This window comes from Embiotoca jacksoni, unplaced genomic scaffold, assembly GCF_022577435.1.
Source record: "Embiotoca jacksoni isolate LCO1_2020_lvr unplaced genomic scaffold, fEmbJac1.0.p SCAF_36, whole genome shotgun sequence".
Taxonomy (NCBI): Eukaryota; Metazoa; Chordata; class Actinopteri; family Embiotocidae; genus Embiotoca; species Embiotoca jacksoni.
In genome coordinates, this window is record NW_027185388.1 from 1012264 (window position 1) to 1030908 (window position 18645).

General features: G+C 44.7%; 1 protein-coding gene across 1 annotated transcript; it reads left to right on the top strand.

The window, feature by feature from the left end:
• Positions 1–336: 336 nt before the first annotated feature.
• Positions 337–16723, top strand: naa15b (N-alpha-acetyltransferase 15, NatA auxiliary subunit b). The gene is made up of 20 exons (XM_069165856.1): positions 337–520; positions 7389–7473; positions 7554–7658; positions 8873–9030; positions 9644–9778; positions 10188–10341; positions 10551–10670; positions 10802–10897; positions 11777–11883; positions 12103–12175; positions 12254–12423; positions 12554–12706; positions 13765–13893; positions 13983–14196; positions 14321–14514; positions 14635–14743; positions 14845–14943; positions 15053–15196; positions 15865–15962; positions 16437–16723. Exons 1-20 carry the CDS (start codon positions 467–469, stop codon positions 16632–16634), a joined length of 2595 nt encoding a protein of 864 aa, XP_069021957.1. The 5' UTR covers positions 337–466; the 3' UTR covers positions 16635–16723.
• Positions 16724–18645: the final 1922 nt, after the last annotated feature.

The following is an 18645-nucleotide window of genomic DNA, read 5'->3' on the forward strand; positions in this document are numbered from 1 at the left end:
AAAATAAAATAAAACAAGATATTACCATGACACGAACAATAGACGTTTAAACAGTGTTATAAATATATAAAAGATAAAACGCTGGGCTTTAAAGTGCGAGGCGGGGCGTTGTCAAAGTGTTGTTATTATTATTATTATTGTTATTATTATTATTACAGAGTAAACGGGTCATTTTAATCGAAACACAGTCGTCCGCCGCCATTTTGAACGGAGTCGGAGCTTCCGCCACTCGCGTGCGAGGAGGAAGTGGGTGAAGAGAGAAAACGGAGCAATCGAGCGGAGCGGCGGAGGAAGGCGATCCGAACGGGTGGGGGCGGGGGGAGGAGGGAGGAGGGGAGGGGAGGGGGGGGGGGAGCCGAACCAGCAACCACTCCGCTCGACTCATCGTGACTACCCGGGCTAACTTTAGCTACATGTGCTGAGGTCGAGGGGGGAAACGGATCCCGGAGAAAAATATACCGCGACGATGCCGACAGTAACTTTACCGCCGAAAGAGAACGCGCTCTTCAAGAGGATCCTGGTGAGTTCATTTTTATTTATTTTAGTGGTGGAGGAGGAGGTGGAGGAGGTGGAGGGGGGGGAGGAAAAAAAGAGAGAGCCTCGCACGGTGGAAGAGAGGGGGGAGGGAGAGGGGGGGGGGGGGGGAACGACCAGCCACCACCTCCTCCTCCACCACCGCCACCAACCACCGCGGGGAGGCCGAGTTTGGAGCTCCGTCGGCGGGGCTGTCAGCGGAGCTTCCTCCGGCTGTTAGCGGTAGCTCCGTTAGCTTAGCACAAATCCGATACAAAAACGGCACGGTTGAATGGGAGAGCTAGCGCTAGCCCCGGCCTGTTGACGCCGCGCCGCGCGCCGTCCAACCCCGCGAATAAAACAACACACGGCGGCCGCGCGTTACTCCTTTTTATTTGATTTTTTTTTTTTTTTTTTTTATATATATATATTCTGACAGTAAATTCGCGGTGATTTAAAACTCGAGTGTCGAGTAATCAACGCGTCGTTTTGGGGTGATTTCTGTCTTTAAATAAAGAAGGTTTTGGGTGCGACAAGGCCGCGACCAGCCTGTCAAACACAACAAACGGAGAGCTAGCTCGCGAGCTAGCCGACGGTGAGAGCGGTGCGCGTGCTCTTTTTTTATATTTGAGCCCTCTCGGGTTACATCTGAAGACCTTTGTGATATTTGGTTTATTTATTTATTATTATTATTTTTTGGGGGGGGGGGGGTAGCTGAATGCAAAGCAGGTGCTCTGACCAGCGTGCTCGCTTTTGTGTCCCAGACCCCCCCGGGGGGGGGGGGGCCCGCGCTAGCCGTTTTGACGTTACTTAATCGGCTAACGCTAGCCAGCGAGATGTCTTGTGGTGGAGGAGGAGGGAGGGGAGGAGGTGGGGAGGAGGAGGTGGGGGGTGAGGCTTTTAGATGCATGTCAGGCGCACGCGCTGCATGTGGGGGAGACCTCGAGCGTCTCGGGTTTAAGCCGAGGTCCAATTTAATCGGGGTGTTATGGAGAGTATCCGCATGCGGAGCCGGGGAACCAGGCGCCCGGCGTGATTTAGCAAAAGTCGTCGGCCTGCTGTTTCCAAACGATTTAATCTTCTTTGTTTGATTCATAAATGATTTTAATAAAAAGAAAAGAAAGTGATCTATGTGTTATTAGACTCGGTAATTGTGGCCTTTTTTATTTTTATTTTTATTTTTTTTTTATCTGATGGGATTAGTTTCCTACGTGGAATATTTTTAACTATGCAATCATTGATTATTAATTTATTTACACTAGACCTTTAAGTAGTTTTTGTTTTCATGTTGTTTTTTTTTTATTTTTATGAATATAACTCCTGGATTTCAAAACGGCTATATGGAGTTTTTAAGTGCAGACAATACATGTGGGGTTTGCCTAATTTAAACTCTGTCAAAGTAGATTAAATGAAGATTATGTGCTTGATTCAAGTTGAACTTTAGTTTAAAGTGTCATATTGAGTTTCTGCATTATGTGTGCAGAACTGATTTGCTTCTGTCAAATAATATTAATAATAATACAATCCTTTATTACAGGACTATTCAGCAAGTAGATGCCTGTCTGGATACTGTTCCACTGTTTTTTTTCTCATTTAACAGATATTGGAAATGAACCTGCTATAAGAGTCTTGCGTCTGCTTGGGATTGTTCTGATCGTATCATAAACAGGCCCAAACCGCTTTTACTATGTTCATCGTTCACTTTGTATTTTGCACAATAGTTTACTCCGTGTACTAAAATATCTGTTAACATAATCCAAAATGGTCTTCCTTAGATCGTTTAAATAAAAATAAATAAAGTGATCCCCAGGTATCCCAGAAGCGAAGTTACAGTCCGGGCGCATTACGTGGCAGAGGTTTTATTCTGCGAGGTGCATGCATGCAGATCATCGATGGGAAGGCGGCGCTCGGCATAACGGTGTGCGATGTATAAAAACCGAGAGGAAGCAGGGGAAGGACCGGTGTGACTGTGTCAGCAAAACTGGAGCTGCTTCGGGCCTGCTGTGTTCTGGCAGCCAGCTGCCCAACCATCCATCTATTCATCCAGCCGTCCCTCTCGTCCACGTTTTGAAATCCCCCGCTCTTTATTTCCTATCGGCGCTCTTGTTTTAATGTAGGTCAAACGAGCGGGTTGAACAGGTGTGGATTAAGTTTAGCCATCATTTATTTTATTTTATTTATTTTTTTAAGGATGTGACAGTAACTGAGCTTCTCCGAGCTCACTGTGGTTTGCAGCACGTTAAACTAGTCCTCTCTTATCGGGTTGTCAGCGGGCGTCGTCGAACATCACTTTGCACGGACATTCGAGCGGCACGCTTTCCGGGAGCCGCGTAGATTCGTGTGCGGCGGTGGCGGCCGCTTTAACGTCCCTGATAAACATCATTGTTTTGAAAGGCAGGGGCTCTCCGCCGGGGGGGGGGGGGACTTTGTCAGAGCACTGGCATTCGGTCGCTCCACTTCTCGCAGGGAAAACAGACCTGTGACCCGCACCTGATCTTGAAAAGGTTGTTGAAGCGCTCGTGTTTGCTGCAGGCCTCGGGGAGGGTATCGGTTTTTCCTCGTACTGCTGCTCGGGCCACACGGTTAAACTGCGCCGGATCGATATCATACGATCGATAAATAGCAGCGTTTACCTTTTTTATTACTGTTGAACACACAGACTTTTGCAGTAAAGCAAAATTGAGTAACTTAGTTTGACGTTAAAATATAGCAGGAAACATTTAACAGAAAATTAACACGCTGACTTTATTTTACAACATAATTGTTTTTTTCTAGGACTTGTGCTGCAAATTTAACAGTTTTTTCTGTTAGTTTACTTCATACATAGTCGACATTTGTCAGAAAGTGCTCCAGATAAACGTAATTAACTTTTACATGAATGTGTTGCTGTCTGAAATGGGAAAACCCAGCGTAAAGTCACCGGTATCACCCGCTCCACTGTGGCAACGTGACACGAGAGACGTGAAATAGTTTTTCTCTCTGGCTCTGGTCACGAGTGGACCACACCCCTCTCCACTTTTGCTTTCCCAGAGTGCATTCCCAAATGCATTATTAGAAGCTGGCAGGCCTCCAACTTCTGCACGACCGTTGATTTTTGGATTAGTTCGAAACTTTCTCACCTAAAGTCGTACTTTGCACCATTAATCTCCCATTAAGTAGTGTTTTTTTTTTTTTTTAGTACTGCATAAGTACACTAATTTGTCCCTAATTAGCTGTATCAGCAAATTATAAAACTACAACAGGCAGATGGGTGAAATACAAAAATACAGCCTATAAGCATGTAGGCCTCTTTTCCCTTTTTTTTTTTTTTTTTTATAGTTTGAATAAATGTTGTATAGTGATGAGCAATCAAGGTAGTTTCATTTAATTTCACTGATACTTGTAACAACACGTCCAACACCACCTCAATTTATATGTTTGACTCGGTGCTCAACTTGAAGAAGAGCTGCACTTTACTGTTGAAGAAGTTTATCCACCTTTCTATACATATGGGTAGTATTCAGTGTACAGTGCAGAAGAACCAGACTTTTTCCCCTCCATATTATTTGTTATGATACTGTAATGGAGAATAATCTCAAAACCTGGGAACATGAATGCCTTAACTTGGCCTGAAACCCAGTTGAAATAGCGATTTCTTTAAGGTAATGAAGTTCACAGTCACACCTCTGCATTTAGTGCAAAGTCACCATTACCGTGAGCGTTTGTGAGTTTTATCCTCCTCCTCCTCTCCGCTGCTGCCTTTCCTTTCCTTTCCTTTCCTTCCCTTCCCTTCCCTTCCCTTCCCACCGTGCTGTGAATGTGCTTTGGAGCAGGCTTTTGAAAATGTTTTATCACAGTATTAACGTTGGCACTTCCAGCTCCTTGCAGCGAGCCCTGCAGCTCTGACAGCTTCTCTCTAACTCCGGGGACCGAGTTATTTTGGTGGAAGTGGAGAACATGCTGGATAAGCACAGCTGGTGGTGTTAATGTTGCTAAATTTACATTAAATACACACTGCAGTGTGTGTACTTTCATGTGTAAGTTCTTGAACTCTTGTTGCCAATGGGTATTTTCTATTATTGCCTGTATCAAACACATCATACTAATGATAGATAGATAGATAGATGGATAGATGGATAGATAGATAGATAGATAGATAGATAGATAGATAGATAGATAGATAGATAGATAGATAGATACTTTATTAATCCCACAAGGGGAATTTTTTTATCGCTACAGCAGCATTATAGCTACAGGAAAGCAATAAAACAACAGTAAAATATTAAATATAAAAATGCACAGTATATACAATAAAATAAAATAGAATAATTAAATTAAATTAAAACTAACTAAACAATAGTGCAAATATTTAAACAGACAACCAATAGTGTTATTGTTGAGTAATGGATTTTGCCTGAGGCGAGTTATTGTACAGTCTTATTGCAGTGAATATTAACATATCTTATTGGAAACTTTAGAAAATTAAGAAAAGCAACAAAACTCAGGGTTTTTTGGTTTTTTTTTTTAAGTTATGTTTGTTGTACTGGTTTGTGCTGCTTGGTGTTTAATATCAGGGCTGGAAGAAGTATTCAATTCCTCTACTTTAGTAAAAGTACTGAAACCACGCTGTTAAAAATACTCCACTACAAATATAAGTACTCTGATTTCTCTTATTACGTACCATCTAATCCAAACTTTGGGAAATTCACTCGTGTTGAAAACCATCTGGCCGTTTTTTTATTTTTTTATTTCCCATGGAGTTGCACTCGGGCAAGTATTGTGTTGTTGTGCACAAATCTCTGGGGTTTTTTTGGGCGGGGGGGATTGTTTTCCTCACTAGGAGACACAGTAAGTTATTATTTAACACCCCAATATGAAGTCGAGATTTACTTGTATTCAATTCAATTTTATTTATATAACGCCAAATCACAGCACAGGTTATTTCATGGCACTTAACACATTAAAGTCCTTTACAGCATTATACAGAGAAACCCAACAATTCCCACGTAAACTAGGAGGGGAAAAAAACTCCTTTTAAGGGAGAAAAACCTCCAACAGAGGGAAGGAAAAACTCCCTCTTAACAGGAAGAAAAACCTCAGACAGAAGCAGGCTCAGAGGTGGGCTCTGCCTCCACCGGTTGGAGGTGAGAGGAGAGGAGAGCAGAGAGAGAAAAGGAAAGCATAAAGGTACAAGACATGAGCTGTTGGTGGGGGCCGACAATCGCAGAGACGTGCAGCTCCACGGCCGGAGATGTCTGCGAAAAGAAAGAACAGAAACCACGAGTGAGAAAACAAAACATGGAAGTTAATGAGATGCGGTGGTGAGATATGAGTGTATAGAGAGTGGAAGTAAGAGGGAAGAAGCTCGGTGCATCACGAGCTCCCCCAGCAGCCTATAGGCCAATAACAGCATATTGATTATTGAATGAATCAGGGCGAGGAAACGTGTTTTATTCTACTGAACTCTCTCTCTCTCTCTCTCTCTCTCTCTCTCTCTCTCTCTCTCTCTCTCTTGTTTGCTGCTTTTTTTTTCTTTCTTTTTTTTTTGGGTGTTTCATGTCAGTTCATAATGCTTTCCGGTTTGAACTAGTCGATTGTGCCACGATGCAAATATAAAACAGCTGACTGTGTGTGTACATCTCTTTATGCTTGTCCGAATTCACACTCCATCAGCCACCACCCCGGCCCGCCCGCCCCAGATGGTCCTTTTTGCTCACACATGTAACAATGTTGTGTCACAATGTCCCTTTATTCAGTCCAATTATACCTCCAGTAGAGTGCAGTGTGAAGATAAAGCAGCACAGTCCTCTTTTCTTTTTTTTTTCCCTTCATGTCCTCCAGCTTCCATGTCCCAGCTAGTGGTTTAACCCTCCCCTCAGTTCAGCAGCGAATTACTTAATTTCATAACCGACCTTGGCACCCGTATGCGGAGCTGACGTCATCTTCTTTCTTTTTTTTTTCTTTTTTTCACCATTAGTGAAGCTGTTGGTGGGACAACGAAATGCCATCTGCCAGCTTAACTCTTCCCATCTCTCTCTCTCACCAACACACACACACACACTGTGGCCACTCTGGCAGCCAGTGATCAGCTTAAAACCAGAGGTGGTGGACTGTTGATTGTGCAACTGCATACCTAAATATAACTTTCGGGCAAAGAGCTGGTCATTTCTTCAGCTGAATGCTTCGCCTCGGATTTGTGTTGCAGTAGAAGTCCGATCAGTGTTCATGTGGATCGTTTTTAAGCAAATTCTGGGGGGCAATTGTCAACGTACTTTATCTAAATAATGCTCTGCTGTTAAAATGTCAGAACTGGAGGACTCGCAGTACAGCGTCCCTCTTTGAATCTGCGACCACAAGTTGAAGCACTGATTTACCAATAATTATTTTGTAGTGTCGGTCTTCACAGTTCGTTTTAAATAAATGCAATAAGTAGTCTGTGTTAAATGGCTTTAGGTGCTGCCTGAGGCTCGGGTCCTTCATGTCAAAAACCGGAAAGTACAACCTACGATTGCTTAAATAAATATGAACAGAGAATAACGTAAAAGTGGAAATATTAATGATGAATTTCAAGTAGTTATAGGCTGTCCCTGTGGTCAAACAAACACATGAAGGCTTATAGATTCTCTGAAAGGAAAACAAGCATGTTTACCTCATCTGGTTTAAGTAAAGTGTGCAGGTGGGACATGATATTACAAGCTGGGCTAAGCACATGCGTCTTCGTTAATATATCGCCGGTTGATGAGGGCCGACTGCAAGATTTTAACATATCACGAGTCGTTTTCATAGTTTTACTTCACATCCTGTGAAGTGGAGCTGGCTGTTTAAATCCGAACTCCAGGATGAGTTGTTATCTTGAATGTATCTGATGCGTTTTCTTTGTCTCCTTCCTTCGACAGCGATGTTACGAACACAAACAGTACAGAAATGGGCTCAAGTTCTGCAAACAAATCCTGTCCAACCCCAAGTTCGCCGAGCACGGAGGTAAGCAGCGCGGGACGCCCGTAAATCGTGTCCCGTCCGCTCAGTACGTTCCTCACTCGTGTGCTTGTGTGTTGCTGCAGAGACCCTGGCGATGAAGGGCCTCACCCTGAACTGTCTGGGGAAGAAGGAGGAGGCCTACGACCTGGTGAGACGAGGCCTGCGCAACGACCTCAGGAGCCACGTCTGTATCCTTACGTCCGCTGCCTGCCGTGACGCAGCAGGCGAGATGCCGGTGTTAGAAGAGCTCTCGTTTACACATCCTCTGAACGTAGCTGTCCTTCTCTTGAAATCTGCACACATTTCCAGCCGATAAGTGCCCCCCCCCCCCCACCCCCACCCCCACCCTCACCCCCATAAAGTCAACACGCTGTATCGCCGAGCAGTCACCGCCGCTATCTCTGTGGCTTCTCCAGTCGGCCCTTATCTTACAGCCTGGTGATGGATGCAGCGTGTACGCTGAGGGTCATGCTGATAAATCAAGTCATATTATTTATTTATTTTAAAGAGCAAACGCTTCATAATAAAATGAGCGTTTTTAATTTGTATTCTAATATGCTGCGTAGAAGTGAAATGTTTGTTGATTTAGGTCTTTTTTTATTTATTTATTTTTTTGGTGTCATTTATCATCCATCCAAATTAGGAGTGGTAGAGGAGGGCTGGATACTGAACCAAATATTAATACCGTGGCTACATCCACCGCAATACTTTTTCTATTTAAGACGTGCACGGGAGTACATCTCATTCGTGAGCCGCTAATTTTTGGTCACACACCTGTCTGAAAATGTTCTGCAGTAACTGGAGGGTAGCATGCGAGGCGTTTAGGGAACATCAGTGAATTATAGTATCTAGCCAAAACTTCAATGTGAGATGTCACTACAGAAAACTACCTGGGTAGTACTCTAAACTGTATGAAAACTTAAGATTTGTAATTTTTCTTTGTCCTAAAATGTATGATATTGAAAAAAAAAAAAAGGTATCGCTGAGTAATCTGTATTAAAGTCAAGGTATCTCTACTGGTATTAACAATTTTTGAATGACACCCAACCTGAAGCCTGAAGGGAATCAAATAGTAAAATTTGACCAGCAGCTTTCTGCCATAAGTGTTATTGGACTTTAGTGACGGTAAATTAAATCTATACAGAAAGAAGCAGAAACTTTGCATGTTACATGTAAATCGTCTTTTTAGATTTGCTCGGCCTTAAAAGTAAAAGTTATTAAAAGAAGCAAGTTTTCATTGGCTGCTGTCTAACAATCAGCGAGCAACACTTTTTAAACTCTATCAAAGGAGAATCTTCAAGTGACACTGAGGGGAAATTGTCCTTGATGTACACTTTTCTGTCAGAATATATATGGAGGAACTGTGTGTTTTGTTCTTTAACCGCTCCCCCCCGCGTCCCAGGCTGGCACGTATACGGTTTACTGCAGCGGTCGGACAAGAAGTATGACGAGGCCATCAAGTGTTACCGCAACGCTCTGAAGTGGGACAAGGACAACCTGCAGATCCTCCGAGACCTGTCCCTGCTGCAGATCCAGATGAGAGACCTGGAGGGCTACAGGGTGAGGGCCGACAGAGGGTCACTGGGAGTGTGTGTGTGTGTGTGTGTGTGTGTGTGGGGGGGGGGGGGGGGGGGGGGGTATAGTCAAATAAAAACCTGGGAAGTTGGAGTAAAAGCAGATTTAAAGGTTTTGGGGAAAAGTGTGAAGTTCTTACACCAGAAAAGAAAACCAGACCTCATTCAATTTGTGACATAAGAACTTTCCTGAAGAGAGACGCGCTCCCGTCTGTCGCGCCGCCTCATCCGGGGAGCCGTTCGGAGAAGAGCGAGCGAGTCAGCAGGCAGATATCAGGTTGCACTCACAATGTAGAACAGCTCTCCAGGGAAAAACAGCCCGGGATTCAGATGGTTTATTTAGTGAGAGGTATGAAATGACAAGATGAGTGTGGCTGAAAGGATTAAAGAAAAATATATGGAAGAGGGAGGGGGGACTCTGAGTCAGAGTGTATGAAGTGTTTATTTGCAATACCATGAGTCAGCAAAAATCTCCACTTTGTGCTTTTTTTTTTTTTTTTTTTTTTTTTTTTTTTTCCTGGTTTATCTCTGCAGCCACATCAGATTTGAAATACTTTGAGCTCTTTGTTAAACCTTACGGTCCACATGTGTTTCTACAGGAGACGCGGTACCAGCTGCTGCAGCTGCGTCCAGCCCAGCGGGCCTCCTGGATCGGCTACGCCATCGCCTACCACCTCCTGGAGGACTACGAGATGGCGGCGAAGATCATCGAGGAGTTCAGGAAAACACAACAGGTGAGACGCGGCGACAGCTCGGCGTTTCTTCTACATAAAGACCGTCCGAAGCAGAGCGGTCGCTGCAGAGACGTGGCTGCAGCTGTCTGACCGGGCTGATTGATGCATCAGAGTTACAGCGTGATCCGCAGCCGACCGATCCTGCCTGTCAACACAGCTTTAAATAAGAGTGTTGCATTTGTCACAAATGGCACCAAAGCTCGCTCTCCGTCTCTCTCTGGCTCACTCCTGATAAGACCAGTCTGCTTCCTGCCTTTGTGCCATCTGTGTGGTACATGGAGCTGCAAACACACAAATCCTGATCGAGTTTCCCGCAGCAGCAGAAGTCCACAGAAGGTTTTCACTGATTAACAAAATGTTAATCATTTGCCCCGTTGTTTGTGTGTCTTTTTTATTTTTTTCTGTTCAGACGTCTCCAGACAAAGTGGACTACGAGTACAGCGAGCTGCTGCTCTACCAGAACCAGGTGCTGAGAGAAGCGGGGCTGCACAAGGAGGCGCTGGAGCATCTGTGCAACTACGAGAAGCAGATCTGCGATAAGCTTGCAGTGGAGGAGACACGAGGTGGGACTCTCTCTCTCTCCATCACATGATGTGTGAAAAGTGTCAACACATATTTAATATATCAAAGTTTTCATCCTTCATGGCAAACATCTGGAAATATGATAAAAGAAAAAAAAATGGAAACACAAGTTAACACATTTAGAAAAGTCCACTGTTGGTACATTGTTGACTCTTTCTGCGTAACTTTTGACACGTTCATGTTTCTGCAGGAGAGCTGCTGCTGAACTTGGATCGTCTGGACGAGGCGACAGAAGTCTACGGTCGTCTGCAGGAGAGGAACCCGGAGAACTGGTCCTACTACCGCGGCCTGGAGAACGCCCTGAAACCAGGTACGAATCAGGAGAAAAAGACCCGACGCATCATCACTGACCTCTGAAATATTCACATGGGTTGCAAACGGCGCACCTATTGATGGGATTCTTGTGGGGTGTTATTTATTTATTTTTTAACTTATTCTCAGGCGGCGTAGAGGACAGACAAAAGATCTACGAAGACGCCTGGGAGAAGTTTCCAAAAGGGCTGGTTCCTCGCCGGCTGCCTCTCAACTTCCTCTCTGGTATGTCCAGAAATCTTCTTTCACAACATCCGTGTCGTGGGGAGACATGAACAAGACAGTTAGCTGTATTTCTATAGACCTCCCTGAAGTTTTTCTTTTTAGTTCAAATTCCTTTATTGTCATTTCGTCCACAATAAAAGCACAAAGCAGAACAAAATGTCATCCCTCACGGTCCCCAGGTGCTACTTAAAGATAAGAAATAAAATCCAAGTCAAAAAAAAGAAATAACTAAACACGCACTCCATAAAAAATACGAAATAACAGATGTGAGTGTAGCTCTGTTTATTTCTTGAAAAAGATGCCCACTTAAGGAAGCTAAGCATTTATAATAAGACTCCATGATCCATGTTCATCCTTGTAAATATAACAGAAATGCCCCAAAAAACCCGGCAAGAACAATAAAAGATTTGGTGTTAAATTACGTTATACAACCTTAATCATCTCCCGGCTCCATAAACTGCTTATAAAGTCGTCACCGGTGCCACTCGGGCACGCTGCAATAAAACTACAAAGCTGCTCATCTTTAAGGAAATACAATACAACAAATCTGGAATACTTTCAATAACGTCGGCTGTATAGACGGCTCTAATAACAGATAACACCGTTCGAAGCACCGCCTTATCACTTCAGAGTAAAAGTCTAGTTTCCACTCGGACGCACTGGAGGATTCACGTCTTACTGTCAACAGTCTGTCAGCAGCCTCGACACCATCCGGCCAAGATACAAAATTCACAACTATCGTGTCGACCAGGAGAATCTGAAGTCAGAGCAGCTCTATCTGTGAATAGCAATCCAGCTTTTTGGATTCACCTTTTTTCTTTTTTACTCTTGTGTATTTTTTTTATTATTATTATAAGATACAACTGTGTGTCTCTGCAGGTGAGAAGTTCAGAGAGTGTCTGGACCGGTATCTGAGGATGAACTTCAGTAAAGGCTGCCCGCCCGTCTTCACCACGCTCAAGTCGCTGTACAACGACAAAGAAAAGGTGACGGCGCCGCCGCCGCTGCCGCTGATGTGGGCCGACAGCTCTACATCTAAACCACACTGACACTTTAAAACCATCTTGCATAACGCGCCGGTGAAACTGAGGTCAAACGGAGAGAAAGACTCGAGAGCAATCGGATATTTTTAAAAAGAAAGAGTCACAGCTTCACTCTTCATCCTGCAGGTGACATCACGAACTTTGTCTTCTTTCTCTCTGCAGGTGGCGATAATAGAGGAGCTGGTGGTCGGCTACGAAACCTCATTAAGAAGCTGTCGAATGTTCAGCCAGAACGGTGAGGAGAAACGTCCGAACCGGGACGAGCGGGATGTTTTGATCACAACCACTAAAGATTCTGCTTTCACTGTCGCAGATGACGGGAAGGAGGAGCCTCCGACCACGTTGCTCTGGGTGCAGTACTTCCTGGCTCAGCACTACGACATGATTGGCCAGCAGACGCTGGCTCTGGAAAACATCAACACGGCCATCGAGAGCACGCCCACGCTCATCGAACTCTTCCTCATCAAAGCCAAGATTTACAAGGTGACACGCGGCGCACATTTCCCACGCTTGTTTACTGGTTCCGAGAGGACGTCGCCGTGCTGACGTCTCGGAGGTGTGTGTGTGTGTGTGTGTGTGTGTGTGTGTGTGTGTGACCTTGTCGCTCCCGCAGCATGCTGGGAACATCCGGGAGGCCGCCCAGTGGATGGACGAGGCCCAGGCTCTGGACACTGCCGACAGATTCATCAACTCCAAGTGTGCCAAGTACATGCTGAAGGCGGGCATGATCAAAGAGGCGGAGGAAATGTGCTCCAAGTTCACACGGGTGAGGAAAAGCTGTGTGTGTCTGTGTGAGAGAGAGAGAACAATTGGCTGACAAGCCAAGAACTTTCTGAACGTGTCAAAACAAAACGTTTGACGCATTAGACTTTTAAATATATCAGCAAAGAACTGTAACAACCTTTTGATGTTGTTTATTACTGTCATGTAACCTGCAAGTGACTGTTTCTTGTTTTAAATGATCCACTTGTGGCAGATTCACACAGGATTCAAATACACCAGATTTCTGCAGAGTAACTCTTTTCTTATATAAAATATTATGTTAATGGCTGTTAAAAAAAAAATAAAAACTGAGGGGAAAACAGTGAATTTACAGGTGATATTATGTACGATAAGATAAGTGTTGGCTCTGTTCACTGTGTGGGTTGTTTGTTAATGAGTATGAGAGCAGGACCTCGAGGCTGAGAGGAGTAAACCAAAACAACAACAAGATATGTATTAAGAGCTGTTTTTTTAAGACATTCGACCTCAAATTTATTAAATAAACTGAAATATATTAAAAATAAAGTGAGTAAAAGTAACTTTCTAGGTGCTCTTCTGTTTAAATCTTGCAATTATACAAAATATGCAAATACATATGAGGGGTTGGGATCAAAAGGTTCTGAGACTGCTCCTGTTGTGCGCCAACGGAGCGCAGCGGGAGGAAGCTGTAACTTTTCATGAAGAAGTGTTCACCGGATTTGGCTCGTCTGTCTCCTCCAAAATCAAATTCGATGCACACTCACTGCTCCGGTTTCAGGCTTTCTTTCAAAGCTGTATTTATCTCTGGTTCCTGAAGCAGCGTTCTCCTTTAACAACACTGATCTCTTGGCGCCTTCTATAAATAAAATAATCAGCCAGAAGTGCAAATGAGTTCACACAGCGGGTGAACCTGAACAAGGCCGGTCAAGTGTGTCGGCATCATGAATATTAACACACCCCGCTTTGTCATTTACTCTGCTCACGTGTGTTTCGCCGTGTGTGTGTGTGTGTGTGTGTGTGTGTGTGTGTGTGTGTGTGTGTGTGTGTGTGTGTGTGTGTGTGTGTGTGTGTTTGTTTTCTCAGGAGGGCGCGTCGGCGGTGGAGAACCTGAACGAGATGCAGTGTATGTGGTTCCAGACGGAGTGCGCACTCGCCTACAAATCCATGAACAAGTTCGGAGAAGCCCTGAAGAAGTGTCACGAGATCGAACGGGTGAGCTTCCCGTACTCGCCTGCAGAATGACATGCTGAGTTGTTTTTTTTTTAATTTTTATAACATCCGTCTTCTTCTCCCTTCGTCAGCATTTTGTGGAGATCACAGACGACCAGTTCGATTTCCACACCTACTGCATGAGGAAGATGACGCTGCGCTCCTACGTGGACCTGCTGAAGCTGGAGGACGTCCTCCGCATGCATCCCTTCTACTACAAGGCGGCCATCTCGGCCATCCAGATCTACCTGAGCCTCCACGACAATCCCCTGACCGACGACAGCAAGGAGCTGCAGGCTGACACAGGTGAGAGGAGGCTCACAGGGGAGGTGGGGGGGGGAATCTACGTCAGTGTTTCATCAATCGAACTTGGAAGAAACTCGATTCCTTACGTTTGTTCATTTGCCGTCTCCCTCTTCTTCTCCTTTAGCCAACCTGTCAGACAAAGAGCTGAAGAAGCTGAGGAACAAGCAGCGGAGAGCCCAGAAGAAGGCGCAGCTGGAGGAGGAGAAGAAGAACGCGGAGAAGGAGAAGCAGCTGAAGAACCAGAAGAAGAAGAAGGAGGATGACGACGAGGAGATCGGAGGGCCCAAAGAGGAGCTCATCCCGGACAAGCTGGTCAAGGTCGGTGAGGGAGGGAGGAGAAGGGGGAGCGGAGGAGGGGGAAGGGGGGTGGGGTCAGCTGGGTCCGCTTTGATGCCATTGCTTGACGCGTGTGCGTTCTCGTCACTTCCTGTTTTACAGGTAGAAAACCCACTGGAAGAAGCCGTCAAGTTCCTGATGCCTCTCAAACACCTGGTCAAAGACAAAATCGACACGCACCTACTGGCCTTCGAGATCTACTTCAGGAAAGGTCGGCAAGCACAACTGACTTTTCTTTAGTTTGTACCATCCAGATGATCCCTTACGTCACTTTAAAAAAAATATATATATACATATATATATTCTCCTCAGAAAAATACCTGTTGATGCTCCAGTCTGTGAAGAGAGCGGTGGCCATCGACCCCGACCACCCGTGGCTGCACCAGTGTCTAGTCCGCTTCTTTAAAGGAGGTACGAGTTGTTAACGCTGCAAAGCCTCCCAATTATCATCAGGTGTTTCCACCTTCGTCTCACTTTTCTATGTTTTTTTTTTTTTTTCCCCCCTCCCTCCTCCTTCCAGTGTCGGAGAGTAAGGAGCTGCCCGAGGTGGTCCGGACGGTGCTGAAGCAGGAGATCACCCGGCTGTTCGGGGACAGCAACGCTAAGAGTTTCAACCAGGCCTACCTCACCAAGCACTCCGACTCCATACCACACCGACTGGCTGGTAGGCACACGCACACGCACACGCACACACACACACACACACATACACACACACACACACACACACACACACACACACGTCAGTTGGGATGTCACCTCACATTTTGAAAAGGTGATCGCACGTTTGGGTTGTGGAATTATTAAAAATCTTAATCCAGGCATGGAGGTTTTCTTTTTCTTTTTGAGCCAAGTCATCAAATATCCTGAAGTTTTGTCGTTTTCAATTTGAGTTGCCGTTTATAAAACTTAATATTTTTACATTAAGTATTTTTCTCATATACAACTTTCTTCCTGAGCGGTTTTTTTTTTAATTTTTAATCTCCCTCTCGCTCATCAGCCTTCACTTCAGTCGAGTTTTTTTTCATGTCGTTTTCTAACAAAAGCAAAAACATGCAGGAAAATACAAATTTCAAAAAGATTTGCCTACAAAACGAGGATTTCAAAGATTGGTTGAGTAGATAACAGAAAAGCCAGATGTAAAGTTTGTTAAAAAGGACTATTGATCTATTAAAATCGGTGAGAGGGAGTTTTTCATCCATCGCTGCTCTGCTGCAGGAGGAGAATCTTTAGTCATCACCAAGTTTGAGAATAAATAATTAGTTTTGTTTACTGTTGAAGGAGTTAATTAAAAAAATGAACCCCCTCCATCTCTCTCTCTCGTACCTGCAGCTGCGAAGATGATGGTCTGTCTGGACTCGTCAACGGAAGCGAAAGCAGCCGAACTGGCCACTGCACTGGACGAGTCACTGGACAACAGAACCATACAGGTGCGTTCGTCGTCGCGGTAGCGTTGAAAGGTTATTTTACGACACTATAATACCATAAAACACTCAAATAGGATTATATTAGGAATTATGACTAGACATGGCATTGAATAAATTAAAACTTTTTAGGAAATTATCAACGTAATGTGGAAGGAAACAGCCGGACACTGCTTTATTAGGACAAATATTTTGAATATTTTACTTCATATTAAAGAAGAAATGTGAGTTCAGATTGGCTCACGTTCAGTGAGATGACGGGTACATTAATTCAAATTATAACCTCATAAAAGATATTTGTGATATACTTGAAATTAGAACCGCGGATATCCGACTTATTGTTCTTTGGTGGTCAATATTTGAAAGGCCCGAGATTTCCTGTATAAAGACAGTAAGCCACGGTACAGCCCATAATTCACATGGAGTTTTCTTTATTTAGTATTTATTTAAAAAAAATTCTGGTCCTCTTCTCGTGCACAGATCTGCACGGAGGCCCTGGAGTGTCTTCGGACCGGCGTCTTCGGCGACTGTAAGGAGCAGGCGGAGTCGTACCGCGCCGAGTGTCACAAGCTTTACCCCTACACGCTAGCTTTCATGCCCCCCGGATACGAGGAGAACACCAAGATCGCCAACGGAGACGTCTCCACGGAAACGGAGGAGCTGGCCAACGAGATGTGAGCGCGGCGGCAGCAGCAGCGGCGGCACCACGGCGGACGAGACGAGGCGTTTGGGGCCGAGCACGGAGCCTTGCGGTACGCCTGGCAGCCATTTTTTTTTTTTTTTTTTTTTTTTTTTTTTTTTTGTAGAGCCGGACACGGGAAGCGAAAAAAAAAGAAAAGAAACAAAAAAAGAAAGAAAAAGTGGGTGTTTCATCCTCGGGGCTCGGCTACATCGGGTCTGACCTGGCATGGCTTGGCTCGCTCCCACATGGGTGAAATTCAGGACTGTGTGTGTGTGTGTTGAGGGCGTGCGTGTGTGTTTGTGTGCGTGCATGTGTGTACTTGTTGGAAAGAGGGGGGGAAAAGAGGAAGATAACAGAACGAGAATTTTTTTTTTACTTTTTTTTTTTTTTTTTTAATTAACATAGCCGACCACCTCGATTTGAATATTAAAAAAAAAAATTACTAGTCATCGGTAAACTGTCGGGAGAAACTTGAGACCGGACAGGACAGACACGGACTGTTGGTGATCGATAACGGCGACGTCCTAAATCTGACTCGCGCCTGTCGAGACGTTCGTTTTAACAGAAAAAGCTCATTTAAAATTGAAAAAAAAACGGGATGTCGCCCGACTGAGCCGAGCGGATCCGACCTCTGACGGATCCGCGTGGGACGCGGAGCAGGGAGGAGGAGCCCGAGGACCTCCGAGCGGCCGCAGGTGTTGTTGTTGTTTGTTTTATTTTTATTTTTTTCCTCTGTTACCTGCTGTGACACTCGCTCCAGAGCAAAGCGGACTGTGTGACGACGGTCGGATCCCCGAGAGAAACAAAAGTTCCCCCCGATCAGAACGCGCCTCCCTCACGGCTCCTGGTTCCACTTGGGAATATGTACAAAAATACAAAAAATAAATACAAAAAAAAAAAAAAAAATCCTCCGTCTGTTCTCACGGAGCGCCTCATATTACAAACTGGGTAAAAACGATTGTGTGTTTGCGCTCCGTTTTCAAACACACTGCTACTCTTTAACTTTTTCTACGTAGTGCTGAGAGCTGGATTTAGACCTTAAAGCAATACCATAAAAACACCTTCCTGTCCACGGGCGGATCAATCAAAACTCTCCTGTATTTTGATGATAACGGACCTGGTCGGCGTGGTAACCCCCGAGCCTGGTTTTTAACTGCGGTGGTGCGGGTGGACTCGATCAGCAGCAGCAGCAGCAGCAGCAGCAGCCTCGCCATCGCCGTGGAAACGGTACTTCAGAGGCATCTTCTCTCCTCGTGAAAAACGGCTCTTCCCGCAAAAAAAAAAAAAAAAAAAAAAGTCAGAACTCCCGTATCGACGCCCGTTGCCAAGGTGACAAGACAGGAAAATGTCACGAGTAAATGTACAAACATCTGGAAGTTATTTTACTTCTTCTGTACCCCCCCTCCCCCCCCACCACCCCCCGACCCCACACCACCACCACCATCACCCTCTTTTTGTTTTCCTCCAATAATCTCTTTTCTTCCCCTTTTTCCTTTAATTTGGGTTCTAATGTGAAAGATGAAATCTGAGATGGTGATGTATGATATCTCTGGATTTTTGTATTAAAAGAAAAACGACAACAAAAACAACTGACTTCTGGATGTTTTTGTTTGTTTACGTTGCGGCGGACGCTTCGTGACGTTTCTCGGTTAATCCAAATTAGATCGCTTTTCAATTGGCGTTTGACATTTGTTTACATGTGCAACGATGATTGTTAAGAATTGATCATCAGTAAGTAAACGGCTATTTTTTATTTGATAAAATCAACAGACAAAACTTACCTCAATTTTTCTGGGACTTCCTTTTTGAACAAGGACCTCTTCGCTAAAAGTGGTGTCCACATAACTGCCCGTTCAAGTTGCATTTCAGATGTAGCGTAGACAGATGCCCCGGCGGCTGCATTTACGTACATTGCACGAAAATCGTGCATCACGTGTATCGCACCTGGATGTACGAAAAAAAGTACCAGCGGCCCAGAAGTGACCCAAAAGTCATGCCGTCCAAAAA

What these genes read in the sequence shown, in the direction of transcription:
- naa15b (XM_069165856.1), top strand. Translation starts at nt 467, where the DNA reads ATGCCGACAGTAACTTTACCGCCGAAAGAGAACGCGCTCTTCAAGAGG. An exon ending in GCCTCTCAACTTCCTCTCTG is followed by an intron (nt 10,898 to 11,776) that starts GTATGTCCAGAA and finishes GTGTCTCTGCAG; the next exon opens with GTGAGAAGTTCAGAGAGTGT. An exon ending in CGAGATCTACTTCAGGAAAG is followed by an intron (nt 14,744 to 14,844) that starts GTCGGCAAGCAC and finishes TATTCTCCTCAG; the next exon opens with AAAAATACCTGTTGATGCTC.